This window comes from Camelus bactrianus, chromosome 6 (assembly GCF_048773025.1).
Source record: "Camelus bactrianus isolate YW-2024 breed Bactrian camel chromosome 6, ASM4877302v1, whole genome shotgun sequence".
NCBI lineage: Eukaryota > Metazoa > Chordata > Mammalia > Artiodactyla > Camelidae > Camelus > Camelus bactrianus.
Window position 1 is genome coordinate 13,886,232 of NC_133544.1, and position 16,483 is coordinate 13,902,714.

Below are 16,483 nucleotides of genomic sequence, written 5' to 3' on the forward strand. Positions count from 1 at the left end.
CTTCTTTCTGAAGTTTGAGCAAGCACCATCTGTAGTAGTCTTCTAACTGGTCTTGATGCTGTCTTTATAGTCCTTCAATTTGTTTTTACTGTCAAACCAGATTAGTGATCTGATTGATTCACCCCACCCTAGCTCAAGTTTACAAATTGAGGCCAAGTTTCCTATGATCAATGAGGCCGTTTATGATTTTACCTTAGCCTCCCTCATCAGACTCAGCTCTCACCAAAGCCCCCTTTGCTTATGTGAGTACCACTACACTGACTTTTTAAAAATAAACTTGAATACTTTGTCTTGCCACCAACTCTTTCACATACTGTTATCTCTGCTGGATGTGGGCCTTTTTCCTCCCAGCTCCTATCTTCTACTGAGCTAAGTCCCATTAATTCCTCAGAATGAAGTTTAAACTCTACTTCCTTTGGTCTGTCTCTTCTAACTCCTCCAACCTAGGAACAATTCTGTTACATGCTCTATCAGTATTGTGTATTTTTACTTCTTGATGTGTTTCAAACTGCTAACTAATGTATGGATATTCCCAGGCTTTGGCTTCTCCCTGCTTCTTAAAGAAATATAGACTTCGCGTATCAGTTTCCCAGAAGACTTAATTTAGAACTTACAGAAATCAATACATTTTCATCTAATAATAGTCTTCTTTCCTGTAAATTTGTCAAAGAAACATCTTCATCAGCGAAGATAGGCACAATTTCTAATGTTGATGTAATAACATAATATAAAACCAGTCAGTCAATCAGAATCACTTTTTACATCACTGTTTCTTGTGTGTGTGTGCGTGCGCCTGTGTCTCTGTCTGTTGGTGGGCAGGGGAGGGGCACAGTGGTAGAAAGCAAGAGACAACCTGAGATACCCACAGTTATTTTTCTTGTTAACTGGGAGTAGTTAAGTCTCTAAAACAAGAAAGCTATGAAGAATACCAAGATAATTCTGAAGAATTCTCCACGAGCACTTTACTAATGTTTGTGATTGATATTAGAATGATTATATCTTTAATAAAGAAGGCATAAAAGTAAAAGCTATCAAGTAGTGCCTTAGATATTTTCGTAAAAATCTTGCTCCATATAGATATAGATGAATAGATGGATGGGTGGATGGGTGGGTGGATGAATGTATATGGAGAAAAAGGAAATAAGGTGCATGGATTTAATTAAAACTTGAAGGAGTCACTGGGAAAGGTAGAGGTAGCTACATTGGTCTGTGCTTAGGAAGAGGACCTTGCAAGTTGCAGGGTCTAAGGCAAAAGAAATGTTGACCAGGAAAACTTTTTTAAAAAGTACATTTTTCCTTCGTTTGTTTTGTTTTGTTTTTGATTCCCTTTTATAGAGAGATAATTTTCATCTCTTTCTTATATAATTAAGACCAGGGTAAAGCCCAGACTTCTTGGCAACATATCAGATCTGTCACACACTGTCCTCAATTAATCTCTTTAACCCCATCAGTCACTACTTTTCCCACTTAATCTTGTATTCATGTTATACTATCTACTATTCTTCAAATGTGCCATGTACTTGCATTGCTCATGCTGTGTCTTCTTTCTGGAAAACCTTTCCTCCTCTCTTATATTTAGCCAACCCCTCAGGTTTTATGGTGAAAATAGGTGTCACTCTTCCTTGGTTTCTTTCTGCCTTTAGTCTTAACCCTTTTTCAGTATTTCTTATATTCACCACACTTTATCAATATAAAGTATAATTACTTTATATCCATCTCTCATAGAAGATGAGTTGATTTTTATGTCCCATGTACCTAAAACAAAGTTAAGAATTTAATAAGTGTTACTGAAAGAAATGTGAGTTTGATTGCTTTAAATTATCCATTTAGAAACTATGAAAATTGGGAAATATCCATTTAAACTTCTGTTCTTGAAATTATTTGTTGGGAGCATTTCAGATGAGTAATGCAAAATTTATTTGGAAAAAAGTCCCTGTCACTAATTCTCACTTCCTCCTGACCCTTCCCCCTTGCTGCCTCCCTCTTCTCCATCTCTCCACCATCTCCCCATGTTTGGGAACTCAGTGGTGTTAAACTAAATGTTTATTCATTTTTATGGCTATTACCAATACCTGTGTTATTTTGGAAACTCATTTGTATGGCATCATTGAAAAAAATGTTTAACTTCACTAATTGACATGATTGCTAATTGGGAAAAGTTTATGTTCTGTTTAAAAAGGTAAAAGAGATTGAAATAAAAATAACTAGTGGTAGCTATGTAAAGATACGCATTTGAACATATTACGGAAATAATACAAATCAATTTCTCCTTTCTTTATTTCTTAGATGTAATTTTGTACATTTGGTTCATTACAAAAATTTATTTGAAAATCATGGTGTTTATAATTAAGCATTTTTCATAAACTTAGTATTTATGAGAAACTTCATCATAAAAATCTGTGACTTTATTTATTATATGACTGCAGAAATTTAGTATAAATCTAAACTACTTAAAATTAAGTAATTTAGGAACTGAAATTTATCATTTTTCTGAACTTCCAGCATTTATTGTCCTCATATATTTTTGGTCAACGAAATTATTCTTGAATTAATGCTACTTGTCTCATTTACATTTGTTTTATGGTTTATAAATACTTGATAAAGCCTCATAGTCATTTTAGACACATTTGAAAACTGAATTAATTCTGTAGTGACTTCTTTTAATATGGTCTTATTTTTTTTTCTTTACAGAGATATGACAGAAGTTGTACATATTAAAGATCGTAAGGAGGCAATTCATGAGTTAAAATATTCACCAGATGGAACTTACCTTGCTGTTGGATGCAATGACAGCTCAGTTGATATTTATGGAGTTGCTCAGCGTTATAAAAAATTTGGAGAATGTGTTGGATCACTTAGTTTCATCACTCATCTGGACTGGTCCTCAGACAGTAGATATTTACAGACAAATGATGGGAATGGTAAAAGACTTTTTTATAGGATGCCAGGTAAAAGTTTCCCATAAATTATATATAATTTGTAGATTTTTAGTTCCTTTAAAATATCTTAGAATTTCACTAGAAGCATAGTGTAAGTTACATTTAATTATAGGAAATCAAAGATCTGAGCTAATACTTCAGGCACTGTGATCTTTTCTACAAGGCTGCCTTATCATTTGAAATCCTTTTGGTTCTTAATTAAAACTTCTTTGCTCAGAAGATCTAAGACCCATTTTATGTTGAATTCCATGCCATATGAGTTAGTATACGGTAAAGTCCTAGTGTATATTAGAAAGTCAAAATACTATTTTTAATGGGTACAACTAATTAACTAAATATAATTGATACAAATGTTTGACCATAAATTATTTGGGGATTTTGTGGTTACTGCAAATCAACTTTGCAAATATTAATAATGTAGATAACAAATTAATTTTGGAAAACAGTTTCCATCAAAGATTTAAAAAAAGAATAAACATGGAATCATCAGAATAGAATCATCAAATGTCATCTCAGTGCTTTGTTTAGTATGATGCTTAATGAATTAGTAACAATTTTACAATAACTTATTTAATAAGGCTAGCTGCATAATTAATATATCTCCCCAAAGTTTTTATTAACAATCTGTATGTAATAAAGATTGACTGAATCTTAAAGTCCTGTTACCTATAAGTGTATTACTCACCACTCATTCATTCTTCCTTTGTGGTCCTTTTCAGTTCTTTTTCTCAACTGTGTATCTTTTTAGGTTTATTTTTTAATACCTGATTTGCCATTTTCTTATAGCATTTACTTTTCCTTCTAACTTACCCTGATGTGACTAATCTGGAGCATGATTTTAATAGGGTTCAGTTTTATTGTCCACATGGGTGAACCTGCTAAGCTACACCATCATCAAGTCTGTGTGTCTCTCTGAATCAGTGTGATTTTTGTAGTGGCTTTTAAAAAATGTCTTGCACTGAATTTTCTCTTTATCATACTCACCTGCCTATTCATGTATTCTCCTTTAACTGGAAAGGGAAGATACTGAAATTTTGGAGTTTACCATGTTATTAGTACAGTATATGCTTGAGTGAAAATCAAAAGAAATAACTTCATAAATTAAGACTCTGATTCATTTTTAGGAGGAAAAGAAGTGACAAAAAAAGAAGAAATAAAAGGTGTTCATTGGGCTTCGTGGACATGTGTTTCAGGCCTTGAAGTAAATGGAATTTGGCCCAAGTATTCAGATATCAATGATATAAACTCAGTAGATGGAAACTATATTGGCCAAGTTTTAGTTACAGCTGATGACTATGGAACTGTAAAGTTATTTCGATACCCTTGTTTAAGAAAAGGTAATCCTTTCTTTCAAAATATTATTAATTCATTTCTCTCTATAAAAGACTTTAGAGTTCTTGCAGAAGATTAGTCTTAAGATAAATAAGAGGGCTTATACTTTTTAAAATATGTGTGCTGATTATTTGGTGAAGGGTTTCATGAAAATGAACAGAATTGCTGTTTATTTTGCTAAATCAGAAATTATGGTCATATGTTACATTTATTTTTGAACATGAAATTTTTATTAGAAAATTATTTTTGAATTAATATATTACGAATGGACTAACACTTTACCTCTTTGTTTTTAAACAATCATTTTCTTTCCACTTCCAGAATTGCTTCATACAGTCAGACTATACAGTGATAGTTATACTTTTCTTATGGCTTATTATCTTTAATCATTTAACTTGTTGAACATCTATCTTTTAGGAGACACTTTTTTTTTTTTTTGATTGAGTGAAAAGGTCCAGTTTATTTGACTATTAGGAGACACTTTTCTTATGTCTTTTTTTCAAGAATTCTGATAAAGTAGTCAGCTGTACAAGTTTAGGTCACAGTTTGGAACCTGTTGGCTTGTTGGTTTTTATCTGAAAGTGTTTTTGCTTATTAAATCCTTAACATATGTTGTTTTGACACTTCTTTATTTTCATAACTGAAGGGTGTAAGAAAAATAAGGGTTATCACTGGTTATTTTAAAAATCTGTATATTTTATGTATCACCTTTTTCTTGGATCTCTTTTAAAATGATATTATTAATCATTCTGTTCATAGACCTGAGGATAATTAAATGAAATGCTCTATTAGTCATTTATTTGTTCCATGACTTGTTCTGTAAAGCATTGAGTCAGCTTATACCAAGTCCACAAGTACTAAAACAATTGTATGAGTAAGGAATTCATAGCAGGGAAAATATAATTAGAAATACCATATTAAAATCAGATAAAGAAAATGACAGTAGTCAAACACCAAAATTGGATCTGAGCTTCCTGGAAACCAAAAATAAAGTAAAGCAGGGCACAAAATAATTTTCTTTGTAGCTTTTTATAAAAAAGCATACTTACTACTCAGGGAAAGCAAAGTTTCTTCTGAGATTTAATTTTCAAAGAACTCTCTCCTTTAGTATATGGCTTTATATTAGGTGCAGTGAGTGTATTCTTAGAGCATCAGCATCTATAGCAAATGCAGTAATGATTTTCACTCGGTTGTTAATAAAAGGTGTTGGGCACATGTTAAAATGCAATTTAGTAAAAGATGATTTGGGGAACAGTTGAAATAGTGTTATTCAAATGTTTAGGTAGTCCATTGATGTTAAACTTAAGGGCCCAATTTTCCCAGAAGTCTAGGCTGGTATTTGTCACGCCTCTGCAGTAAATCGGTGAGTTCAGATCCTGCTAGCTATGCCACGTTGTCATTTCCCACCTGCGAGGTGTCAGCTTCCTGGGTGCACGTGAAAATGCCTCCACAAGTAATACTAAGCGTGTTAAAAGCTAGCTAAATCTCCAGCAATTAAAGTACCCTATCTCTGGATCCTACCACATAGCCAGAACATGAGAGTCACCAGGCACAACAAATTTTATTGTGACTCAAAATGATACCTTGTTAGAAGGTGTGAGATTCAGTAAGATTAATCATGATGATATTAATCTTAATGTTGTTTCTACTCATTTTTATATGCTGGCCTCTATGAAGAAAAAAATACTTTTAATTTTCTGAGTTTTCTTAGTCAAATGAATGGGATTTACTCATAATTTTTATCTTTTACAACAACGAAGACAGTTTTTTTTTAATTGGTTGGTAATTTTATTTCACTTATAAAATGTGTCTTCTGAATTGCTATAGGAATATTTTACCAAAGTCTTTAAGAAAAATTAGTGTTGTTTGGTTATTGCTGAATAATATAAGAATATATGCATAGGAATAAGAATATAAGTATAAGTTGTTTTTCTTATTTTCTCTTTTTTTTAGATTTTTGTTAGAAATTTATTTTATGGTAAGGGTTTTTATTTCTAGACACTTATGAGTCAGCTTGAGACTATGAGTAGGTAAATGGGAGAGAGGAAAACAGGATGTAACTACTGCATATTTAAAGGATTAGTAGAAGTATTTTAAGATTCTATGTTTATTGAATTTACATACTTGCATAGAGCTAGCAGTATTACTAGAATAATTCTTTGTCTTTTAGATTAGTTTTGAAGTGTTGTACATTATTTCATACATTAAGTTATGCTATTGACCTAACTTAAGTTGTTTGGGAAAAGATTGTGTTTGATGTATTAATATATTTTAGATATCCACTTAGGTAATATCCATTACATTCTAATAAGTGAAGCTTTCATAGGATGTGGAAGGAAGTTAAATAATAGAAGTAGCTTATGTTGTAGAATCATTGTAATTGAAAGAGAAAATGTATGAGGTTAGCTCAAAGAGAATGATTTCTTCTGCATTTAGTCCCCTCAGATCCCAGCCCAAAGCATTACTCTTCTTTTTGTTGTTGTTGTATATTATTATCCTCTTCCTCCCTAGATTATCCAACTCTTGACCGTGGTCTCTCTCAAATAATCAGACTCTTTCCAGGCAGCAGCACAGAGGCTGTGCTAATGGTGGAGGGTGAGGATGTGGAGGTAGGGGAGGATGGAGAGGTTGAGGGATGGATTGCTTTAGTCTAACACCTTCATCACTGTTAATAATTGCCAAACTCCTTCTGTACTTATTGACAAAGAAAACTTACATTTGGTAAAAATATTTTTTTAGATTCCAGGAGAAAATTCATTGGAAAAACAAAACAAATATCAAACAATGAAACAAACTTATGATGGGAATTAGCGCCACTTTTCTAAGATTCATCCATACTATTGCATGTAGCTCTAGTGTATTTGTTTTTCATGGTGTAAAATACTGTTCTGAATATATAATACAGTACATGTGTTTATTCTTCTGTCAGTGGACATTTGGGTTCTTTTCAGTCTTTTGCTATTATACACAGCTTTCTCAAAGATGCATACCTAGGAGTGAAATCGCTGGGTCATAGAGAATTTGTAAGAAAATGTCAAATTGTTTTCTGAAATAGTTATACCATTTTATAAACCCTGTTGATCTACATCCTCTTCAGCAGTTGGTGTTGCCATACTTTTAATTTTTGTAAATCTAGTTAGTGTAAATGTTGTCACATTGTCTTAATTTATATTTGTCTAACTGCTGATGAATTTGACCATCTTTTTTCAGTATATTTTTATTTTCTGCATTTCCTCTTCTGTCAAACACAGGCTCGTATCTTTCACCTGTTTTTCTGTGGAGTTGTTTCTTTTATTGTTTTACTGAAGTAATTTTATATACTCTAGATACGAATGATTTGTAATTTTTATGAATTGCAAAGTCTTTTCCCAGTTTGTGGCTTGGCTTTTTTTTCTTAATAATGTCTTTTGTTGACTAATTTTTAATTTCAATGTAGTCAGGTAAGTTTCTCTTTTTTTTTCTGAACAGTGCTGTTTTATGTACTAAGGAAGTATACTTTTACTAGAGTCAAAAAGATATTCTCATATATTTTGTATCTAGAAGTTTTAAGGTAATCAAATATTGTTAAATGGGAAAAATTTTTTTTGTCATATTGTTATGATTTATTGAAGAGATTTAGCTAATATGAACTTTGTGTTTAAATATACCCTAAAACAAATTAGAAAAGAAATAGGATCATTGAAACAAATATTTCAGTATATTACCTTATCCTTGTCAAGAATTATCATTCTCTTTTCATTTAAATTAAATTAAAATTAAAATTTAAATTAAATTAAATTTAAATTAAAAGGAAAGCTTCTGTGGCCATTGTAGCTTGATTCGATAAATATTTTCTCTGAGGTATTAGTCCTAATTGATGACATGCTGTTTAGGCCTTCGCTGTTCTTTTTATCACTTCCTATAATAGGTCAGTTTTTAAAAATGAAGGGACTTTGAGAGCTTATAATCCAATTTGTACTAAAATAGAAATAGAGTCTAAAAGAGGGTAAAGGATGTGCTCCTGCTTCTATACTATTAAGTAATCAAGCTGACACTCAAATTCCAGTCTTTTGATTTCAACTCTAATATACTTTACATCAGAAGTTTTGTCCCCTTTATGAATCATAAGGGTTGGAGGTCATGCCCTCTCCTTTCTCCTTCACTACTCTTCTTCCCTGCCCTACAATCTAGCATTCCATCTCAAGAGTACAGGCAGAATAAAGGAAAATACGATTTTTCTTTTTCTTTCCCTTTCTTTCTCTTGAAATATCCAGTGAATGATTACTGTGTATTTAACATTAGGGATATATAGTAAACAAGATACCATCTCTGTCCTCAAGGGGCTTATAATTTATTAGAGGAGTTAACAAGTAAATAGACTATTACATTTTAGTGTCATAAATATAATCACATAGGGTGATCACTGGGAATTCTGGAAGCATATAGGAGGATATGGTTGGTCTTGGTGAGTCAGGATCACTTCTTAAAAGATATGACATCTAGGTTCACTTTTAAGATGACTGTTGAACACAGTTAGATAAACAGTGCTAATTATTAAATAATTGTTAATAAAGTCCCTTTGATTAGGAATAATTGGCTTCCTTTAGACTTATTCTACAACTTTCTTGTTGAACTGCCTTGGTTCTTCCAGAGGAGCTGATCATTGAAAAGTCACAGAGAAAATAATTTTATAGGATTATTTACACCTTTCTTAGAGCTATCACCCAGTATAATCAATTAGAATGGGTGCTCAGATAACTCTTCTTCATTTGCTCTAAACATAACAAAATTAGTACATCTTAAAAACTTGGAATTTTATTTGCTAGAATCTCTGGCTTTGCCTTTTAGGTGCCTAAGAGTATGTAAAGAGCCCCATCAAAGGAAGTAGTAGCCAAAGTCCTCTTGACAGGCAAATAATGCATTCTCTTATGAGGAAGATGGAACTAAATCTGACCTTGTAGGACTTTGCTGAGTGTATTGTGGCAAGTTACCCATCTAGAAAGTTACTGACTTCTATTAAGTTACATAAAAAAATTGATTCCTAAAATAATAGCATTACTATTAAGCAGCAGTAAATTGTAATTTATATAGTTTTGGTCAAATCCTTTATGCTTTAAGATGGCTATCCCTAAATTCATGGCCAAGGTGAAAGTTTTTCTCCAGTTTGATGGAGCTTTGCCATCCTGACATGCAGGCCTTATATAACTTCACATAAAACTTTTAAAACATTATCAAAATGAAGCTGAGCATTACTGTGTTAGTGTACTTTAACAGGGATATGTACGTGTTGCCACATATCAGGTTTATCTAAGCAGGATACAGGAAATGTATTATGTCTATTAGGTAACCACAAAATGGTTCCTGTCATCACAAAGATTTTTAAAAATTAAATAACTCCTTTACAAACAACTCCTTAACAAAGTTAAAAAACAAAACTTTGCAGTTGGAGAAATCTAGTGTATAACACCTTAACCAAATGCTGCTGACTTAATAACATCACTTGTGATAGAACTGTGCTCCTTGAAATGATGTATCCAAAAGGACACAACATTGCCTGTGCAAAAAAAATGAATCTAATTATGAAGAAACATCAGACCAACCCACACTGAAGCACATTATATAAAATATATAGGCTTTTAAAATGTCTGTAAAAGCCTGTTGTTGGAACAACTGGACATATTTTGTTTTGATTAATACAGTATGCTGTATTCAACAGTATTGGATGTTGAACCAATCTTGCACTCTTGGCATACATCCCATTTGGTCATGTTGTGTGGTCCTTTTTATATGTTGCTAGTACTTTGCTGATGACTTAAGATTTAAAAGGATCTTCTGGCTGCTAGGGCTGAGAATAGTGGCGGAGGAGTAGACTGGTCAATGTCACTTAAGACCAAGGGCCTCAGGCTAAAACATTCAAGTATCTTAATATGAAAGCAATCATGGCTACAGGCTTTTCTCAGACCAGTAAGAATGCCTCACAGCCCTTGTGGTTCCTACCAAATTATATTGTGAATCAGTAGAGCAAAGATTTGCATATCTTGTTATAGACTCATACATTTGTTCATTCATCAGATTTTTGAGTTAACATTTTCGCTCTTTGATTATAGTTAAGAGAATAGAAGTAGGATGTATTGGTTCAGGTGTAGAAATTGTTTGTTTACCAATTTAAAGGTATATTTTTATTATAGGAGCCAAGTTTAAAAAGTATATTGGCCATTCAGCTCATGTAACTAATGTCAGATGGTCACATGATTATCAGTGGGTTATTTCTATTGGTGGAGCAGATCACTCTGTCTTTCAGTGGAAATTTATTCCTGAAAGAAAACTGAAAGATGCTCTTCACATAGCACCTCAAGGTGAGTAGTACACACTGCCTAAACAATTTCTCTGTCAAGTAGTTCTTCAGTAACCCCCAAATAAAAATTTTACTATTGAAATATACACTAGCCTCATATGTTAACAGTATAGATTATTATTAGTGGAAATTTTAAATTAAAATATTAGGTCTGTATGTTTAAAGTCAGATGTCACAAAGCATGGAATACCTAGTACTTTCGGTTACATTTTAATCTATCAAATGATGAGTGAAAAACACATTAGGAAGACAAACATTTAATGCATTCTCTGGGAGATGGGTATCTAGGTTTTATATAAGTGTTTTTTGACAGAGAAAAATTATCTAATGTCAGTTAATCTGTTGCATATAGTATTTTCTAGCTATTTTTCATGTTAATTATAGGTTATATTCACTTATATTTGCACAGACATTTAAATTTGATGTAGCGGTCATTGGGGAGCCAGTGAAGGGATTTAAAGGAACTGTTGAGTTTGCAGTGAGTGGAGAGGAAGATAATCCGTAGTACAGTTTACTGACATCTGTGTCACTTGAATAGGTAATTTTGTTTGATTGCTTTCTGGCTTGTCTCCATGTCAGTTGGCACAGTCAGCCCTTAATCATTAATTTTATCGTGCTGTTTTGAAAAATGAATCTTCTTTAAATAAGTAATGTATTGTCTTTTTAAACTGCAGAAAGTCTGGCTGACTCTAATAGTGATGAATCAGACTCAGATCTGTCTGATGTTCCAGAACTGGATTCTGAAATTGAACAAGAGACACAGCTCACCTACCGTCGGCAGGTAATTTTTATTATCACATGAGTTTTCCCTAAAAAAGTCTGATTTCCTCTTTATCTTGCTTCCTGTTGTTTATTTATCTGTTGTTATCTTTTGTGGTTTTTAATTTTCCAGGAAATATGTGGCTACTTCCCCCTTTAAGAGTTAAAGTACTTGTGTAAAATGTTCTTTTTTTAACATTTTTTATTGATTTATAATCATTTTACAATGTATCAAATTCCATTGTAGAGCACAATTTTTCAGCTATACATGATAAAATGTTCTTTATATTAAGTGCTTGATATACTGTGCCTGTAATTTATTTTATATGTGTTTTCTGTCACAGTACACTTCTATTTATTTCCTTTCAGATGATCTCTTACAAAGTATAAAAATTTCATGGAAACCAAATATGTCTTTGTCAGTGTGATACATAGAAAATGTAAATCAGTTTGTCTTTATAAGGAAGTAAGTTTCATAAAGAACCTTCCAATTTGACAGTTGTTAAAACTTTAGTGATCATAATAACCACAGTGTCTATAAAGGAATCTGTAACTCCTTTATTAATATATATTCTAAGAAAATTTCTACTTCTGTACATTATTTAAAGGTTTACAAAGAAGATCTAACTCAGCTTAAAGAACAGTACAAGGAGAAACAAAAGATTGGTACTTCGAAGAGAAGAGAGTGGGCTCCAGGAAATAGTATCCGATTACACTTTGTTCATGGGTATAAAATTACTATTTTTCATCTTTGTATTTGAATTGTGGTTCACATTTACTAGCTCTGTGACTTTGAGCAAGTCACTTAACCTCCCTGTGCTTCTATTTCCCCATCTGTACAATGGAAATAACAGTACTCACTTCACAGGGTTCTGGTGAGGAGTAAATAAGCTAGGGCTTGTGATGACTTAGAATGTTGTCTGGCACATAATAAGCACTATATAAGTGTTTATTAAATAAAAATTAACTTGTCTTACAAAAATTTAGCATTTATATAAATGGATCTCTTGTCTTAAAATAAATGTAAGAGATTATCATCTCCCCTAAATATGTCTAATTTGGAATGATATTGTGGCTTGTTTTGGCTTAAGCATTTTGACCTTAATATTTTAATTTCAATAAAATACAGTTTGTGGATTCTCTTTGAACATCTGGCAATATAGGTCTCGTATTTCATCCTGGAACAAGAGTCTCCAATCCAGTTCTTTCTTTCCCCTCATCTAGTAATCATCTTCTTACCTGACTGATAATGTTTTCAAGACTACGAAAATGGGCTTATTTAGTAACAATTAACACTATTTTTTCTCCAGTGTTAAAATAGGGACTAAATTTCTATATACTCATGTTTTATGAATTGGGTTTCTTTGAAGTGCAAAGAAATTTGCTATAAATAGAACTGTATTGGCCATTTTTTAAAGGATTTGGCTACTTTTTTCTGGAAATGTATAATTTTAAAATTGCTGGTTAAACTTATTTTTGAAATATATATATATATTATATATATATTATATTCTCAGGCTTCAACAATGTGTATAAAAGGGTACACTTTAAAAATCTTCCCATGTCTGCCCTCCCAGCCATCATTTCTCCTCCTCCAAGGGTAATCACTGTTACTTAGTTTTAGAAATATTTATGTATGTACAAACATATATTATTTTCTATACCCTTTCACTTGTTAAAAAAAGCAACTTTTTGTTTTATAATATACAAATTTTGTACATACTTATTATGCAAATAGTAGTATACTATATACACTTTTCTGCACCTAACTTTTTTCACTCAGTATTATACCTTGGATTTAGCTTTTTGTAATCAAAGCATTCATAAAAGTTTATGCGATCTGAGATATTTGTATTTTGTTTTAATTGTTCAGTATCTTGCAGAACTGCAAATTGAATGTCCTCTGCATAGTCTCCACTAGTAAAACGCCAAAGTTGATGTTACATGATTTGTTTTTCTGCATTTAGTTACAGAGGTTATGACTGTCGAAGTAATCTGTTTTATACTCAAATTGGTGAAATTGTGTACCATGTGGCAGCAGTGGGTGTCATTTATAATCGACAGCAGAACACACAGCGCTTTTACTTGGGTCATGATGATGATATTCTCTGCCTGACTATTCATCCTTTGAAAGACTATGTGGCAACAGGCCAGGTAGGTTCTTTGAAAACCTGTATGACAACAGACCAGATAGGTTAGACCTTTGTTTGGGTTTCAAGTTAGGTTAGTCCACTTTTTTCTTCATCTTTTGTATTCTAGGAAATCAAGAATTCTTTGGAATAGGATTTTATTTTCATATTACAAATAAAAATTTTTATTGAAGTATAGTTGACTTACAACGTTGTGCTAGTTTCAGGTGTACAACAAAGTGATTCAGTTATATGTATACGTGTGTGTGTGTGTATTCTTTTTCAGATTCTTTTCCATTATAGGCCATTACAAGGTGTTGAATATAGTTCCTTGTGCTGTACAGTAGGTCCTTGTTGTTTATTTATTTTATATATAATAGTGTGTATATGTTAATCCCAAACTCCTGATTTATCCCTTCCCACCACGTCTTTCCGCTTTGGTAAAATAGTTTGTTTTCTATGTTTGTGAGTCTATTTCTGGTTTCTAATTAAGTTCATTTGTGTCTTTTTTTCCCCTTAGATTCCACATATAAGTGATATCATATTATATTTGTCTTTCTCTGACTTCCTTCACTTAATATGATAATCTCTAGGTCTATCCATGTTGCTGCAAATGGCATTATTTCATTCTTTTTTATGGCTGAGTAATATTCCAGTGTGTGTGTGTGTGTATTGCATCATCGTGTGTGTGTGTGTGTGTGTGTGTGTGTGTATTATATATATATATGCCTCACATCATCTTTATCCATTCATCTCTTGGTAGATATTTAGGTTGCTTCTATGTCTTGGCTATTGTAAATAGTGCTGTTGTGAACATTGGGGTGCATGTGTCTTTTCAAGTTATAGTCTTATTCAGATATATGCCCAGAAATGGGATTACTGGATCATATGGTAACTCTGTTTTTAGTTTATTAAGGCATCTCCATACTGTTCTCCTAGTGGCTGCACCAGTTTACATTCCCACCAACAGTGTAGGAGGGTTCCTTTTTCTCCACACCCTTTCCATTTATTATTTGTGGGCTTTTTAATGATGGCCATTCTAACTGGTGTGAGGTGATACCTCATTGTAGTTTTGAATTGCATTTCTCTAATCATTAGTGATATTGATCATTTTTCATGTGCCTTTTGGCCATCTGTATGTCTTCTTTGGAGGAATGTCTGTTTAGGTCTTCTGCCCAATTTTTAATCGGGTTGGGGTTTTTTTGATATTAAGCTATATGAGCTGTTTGTATATTTGGCAGTTAATCCCTTGTTGGTCTCATTGTTTGTAAATATTCTCTCCCATTCTGTAGGTTATCTTTCCCTTTTGTTTATGGTTTCCTTTGCTGTGCAAAAGCTTTTACATTTAATCAGGTCCCATTTACTTATTTTTGCTTTCATTTCCATTACTTTAGGAAATAGGTTGAAAAAAATATTGCTGTGATTTATGCCAGGGAGAGTTCTACCTATTAGTGCAAATAAAATTTACCCTAACTTTTTTCCTATAATTTTCCTTAGAATTTTACTGCTTTAATTATTATTATTATAATTTGAATTTGGATCTAAGAGCTCTGGCTTAACTTCTTTCTGTCAGGATAATATTAATTTAAAAAAATTTGCATAAATATAAAAAACATAAAGACTAGAATCTGGTTTTTAAAAATTATTTAAAATAAGTTATCTATCAGATTTTCTGTGACAAACAGGATGACTATGTTTTTATTTTACAATCATGATAGTAACATATGCAGGTTTACCAAGGTAAAAAGCAGAATAATGAAATAGAGAACACTGAGAAAAGTCTTAAATAATACCTCTCTTTGTGGATATTCTTAGAGAAGGAAGGGAAGGGGTGATGTTTATGAATTCTCACTGTTTGTAAGCTCTTTACTAGTTTCTTAATGTGTATTTATTTTATTCTCACATCACCTCTATGAGAGTGAAACCATTTCTCCCAGTTTATAAGTGAGGAAGTTTAGGTTTAGAGAAATTAGATAATTTTCTTAAAGATCTCTCAGCTAATAAGTGGTAAAGCCTAAAGACCTTAGTCTGTCTGGCTTTAAACTGTGTAAATATACCACCTAGCATATGTTGGGGGCAGAGGGTAGGCAGCTTGCATGTTAGCTTCCCTGAAAGGAGAGAAAATTTTTCCCTTTTTCTTTCTCCCATATTTCCTCTCTTTGTTTGTGCCTCCCTCAATCTTTCTTTCTCTCCTTCCTTTTCCTTCCCTCCTTTCTTCCATTCACTCAGAAACATTCATAGAGCATTGCTGTGTACCAGGAAATATGCTGGGAATATAAATAAAACATCTTCTTGCCATAGTGAAACATTCATACTCTGGGGGAAGATGGACATGCCAGAAAATTGTGGTACAAAGTCATACATATAGATCAGGGCTTCTTACCTCGGCACTATTGAGATTTTGGGACAGATAATTCTTTGTTGTGAGGATCATTGCATTTTTGTGTACAATGTACACATTTTGTGTACAATACTGTGCATTGTAGGATGTTTAGCAGCGTCTCTGGCCTCTGTGCACTAGGTACCAGTAACACCACCCACTTCACTTGTGACAAGTAAAAATGTCTCCAGACAGTGTCAGATGTTGCCTGGGAGGCAACCCGCCCCCCCTGCTGAGAAACACTAATGTAGAGATATGTATAAAATCCTCCTGGAATGTAATAAAGGACTTATTGATTGTGCCTAATAGAATCAGGGAAGCCCTCATAGAGATGATGACATTTGAGTTAAGTAGTTTACCTGACCGTGGGGAGGTTGGGAGAAGTGTTCTAAGTGGGTTATATCATGTGTAACAGTGGGCAAAACTAAAAATAAAACACAGCTTCTTTAAAGAACTGTGAGTAGCTCAATGGTATTCAAATCATAGAGTGCATGATGGACATTAGTGGAAGAACTAATTAAATGGGGGCCTCAGGGTCACCATTTGCCTTCACCTTTAGTTTATATAAATGGTTCCTCTTAAAACACAATTATGGACCTATTGTGCTGTG

The 16,483-nt window shown here is 32.7% G+C and overlaps 1 protein-coding gene across 1 annotated transcript in view; it reads left to right on the forward strand.

Moving 5' to 3' along the window:
• The window catches only part of EML5 (EMAP like 5), a 131,876-nt gene that overhangs the window by 51,104 nt on the left and 64,289 nt on the right, over window positions 1-16,483 (forward strand). The window contains exons 9-14 of the mRNA XM_074365169.1: window positions 2,692-2,948; window positions 4,064-4,276; window positions 10,439-10,606; window positions 11,280-11,386; window positions 11,973-12,091; window positions 13,332-13,518. Of these exons, the coding sequence (XP_074221270.1) occupies window positions 2,692-2,948; window positions 4,064-4,276; window positions 10,439-10,606; window positions 11,280-11,386; window positions 11,973-12,091; window positions 13,332-13,518 (1,051 nt within the window). The remainder of the gene's footprint in view (window positions 1-2,691; window positions 2,949-4,063; window positions 4,277-10,438; window positions 10,607-11,279; window positions 11,387-11,972; window positions 12,092-13,331; window positions 13,519-16,483) is intronic.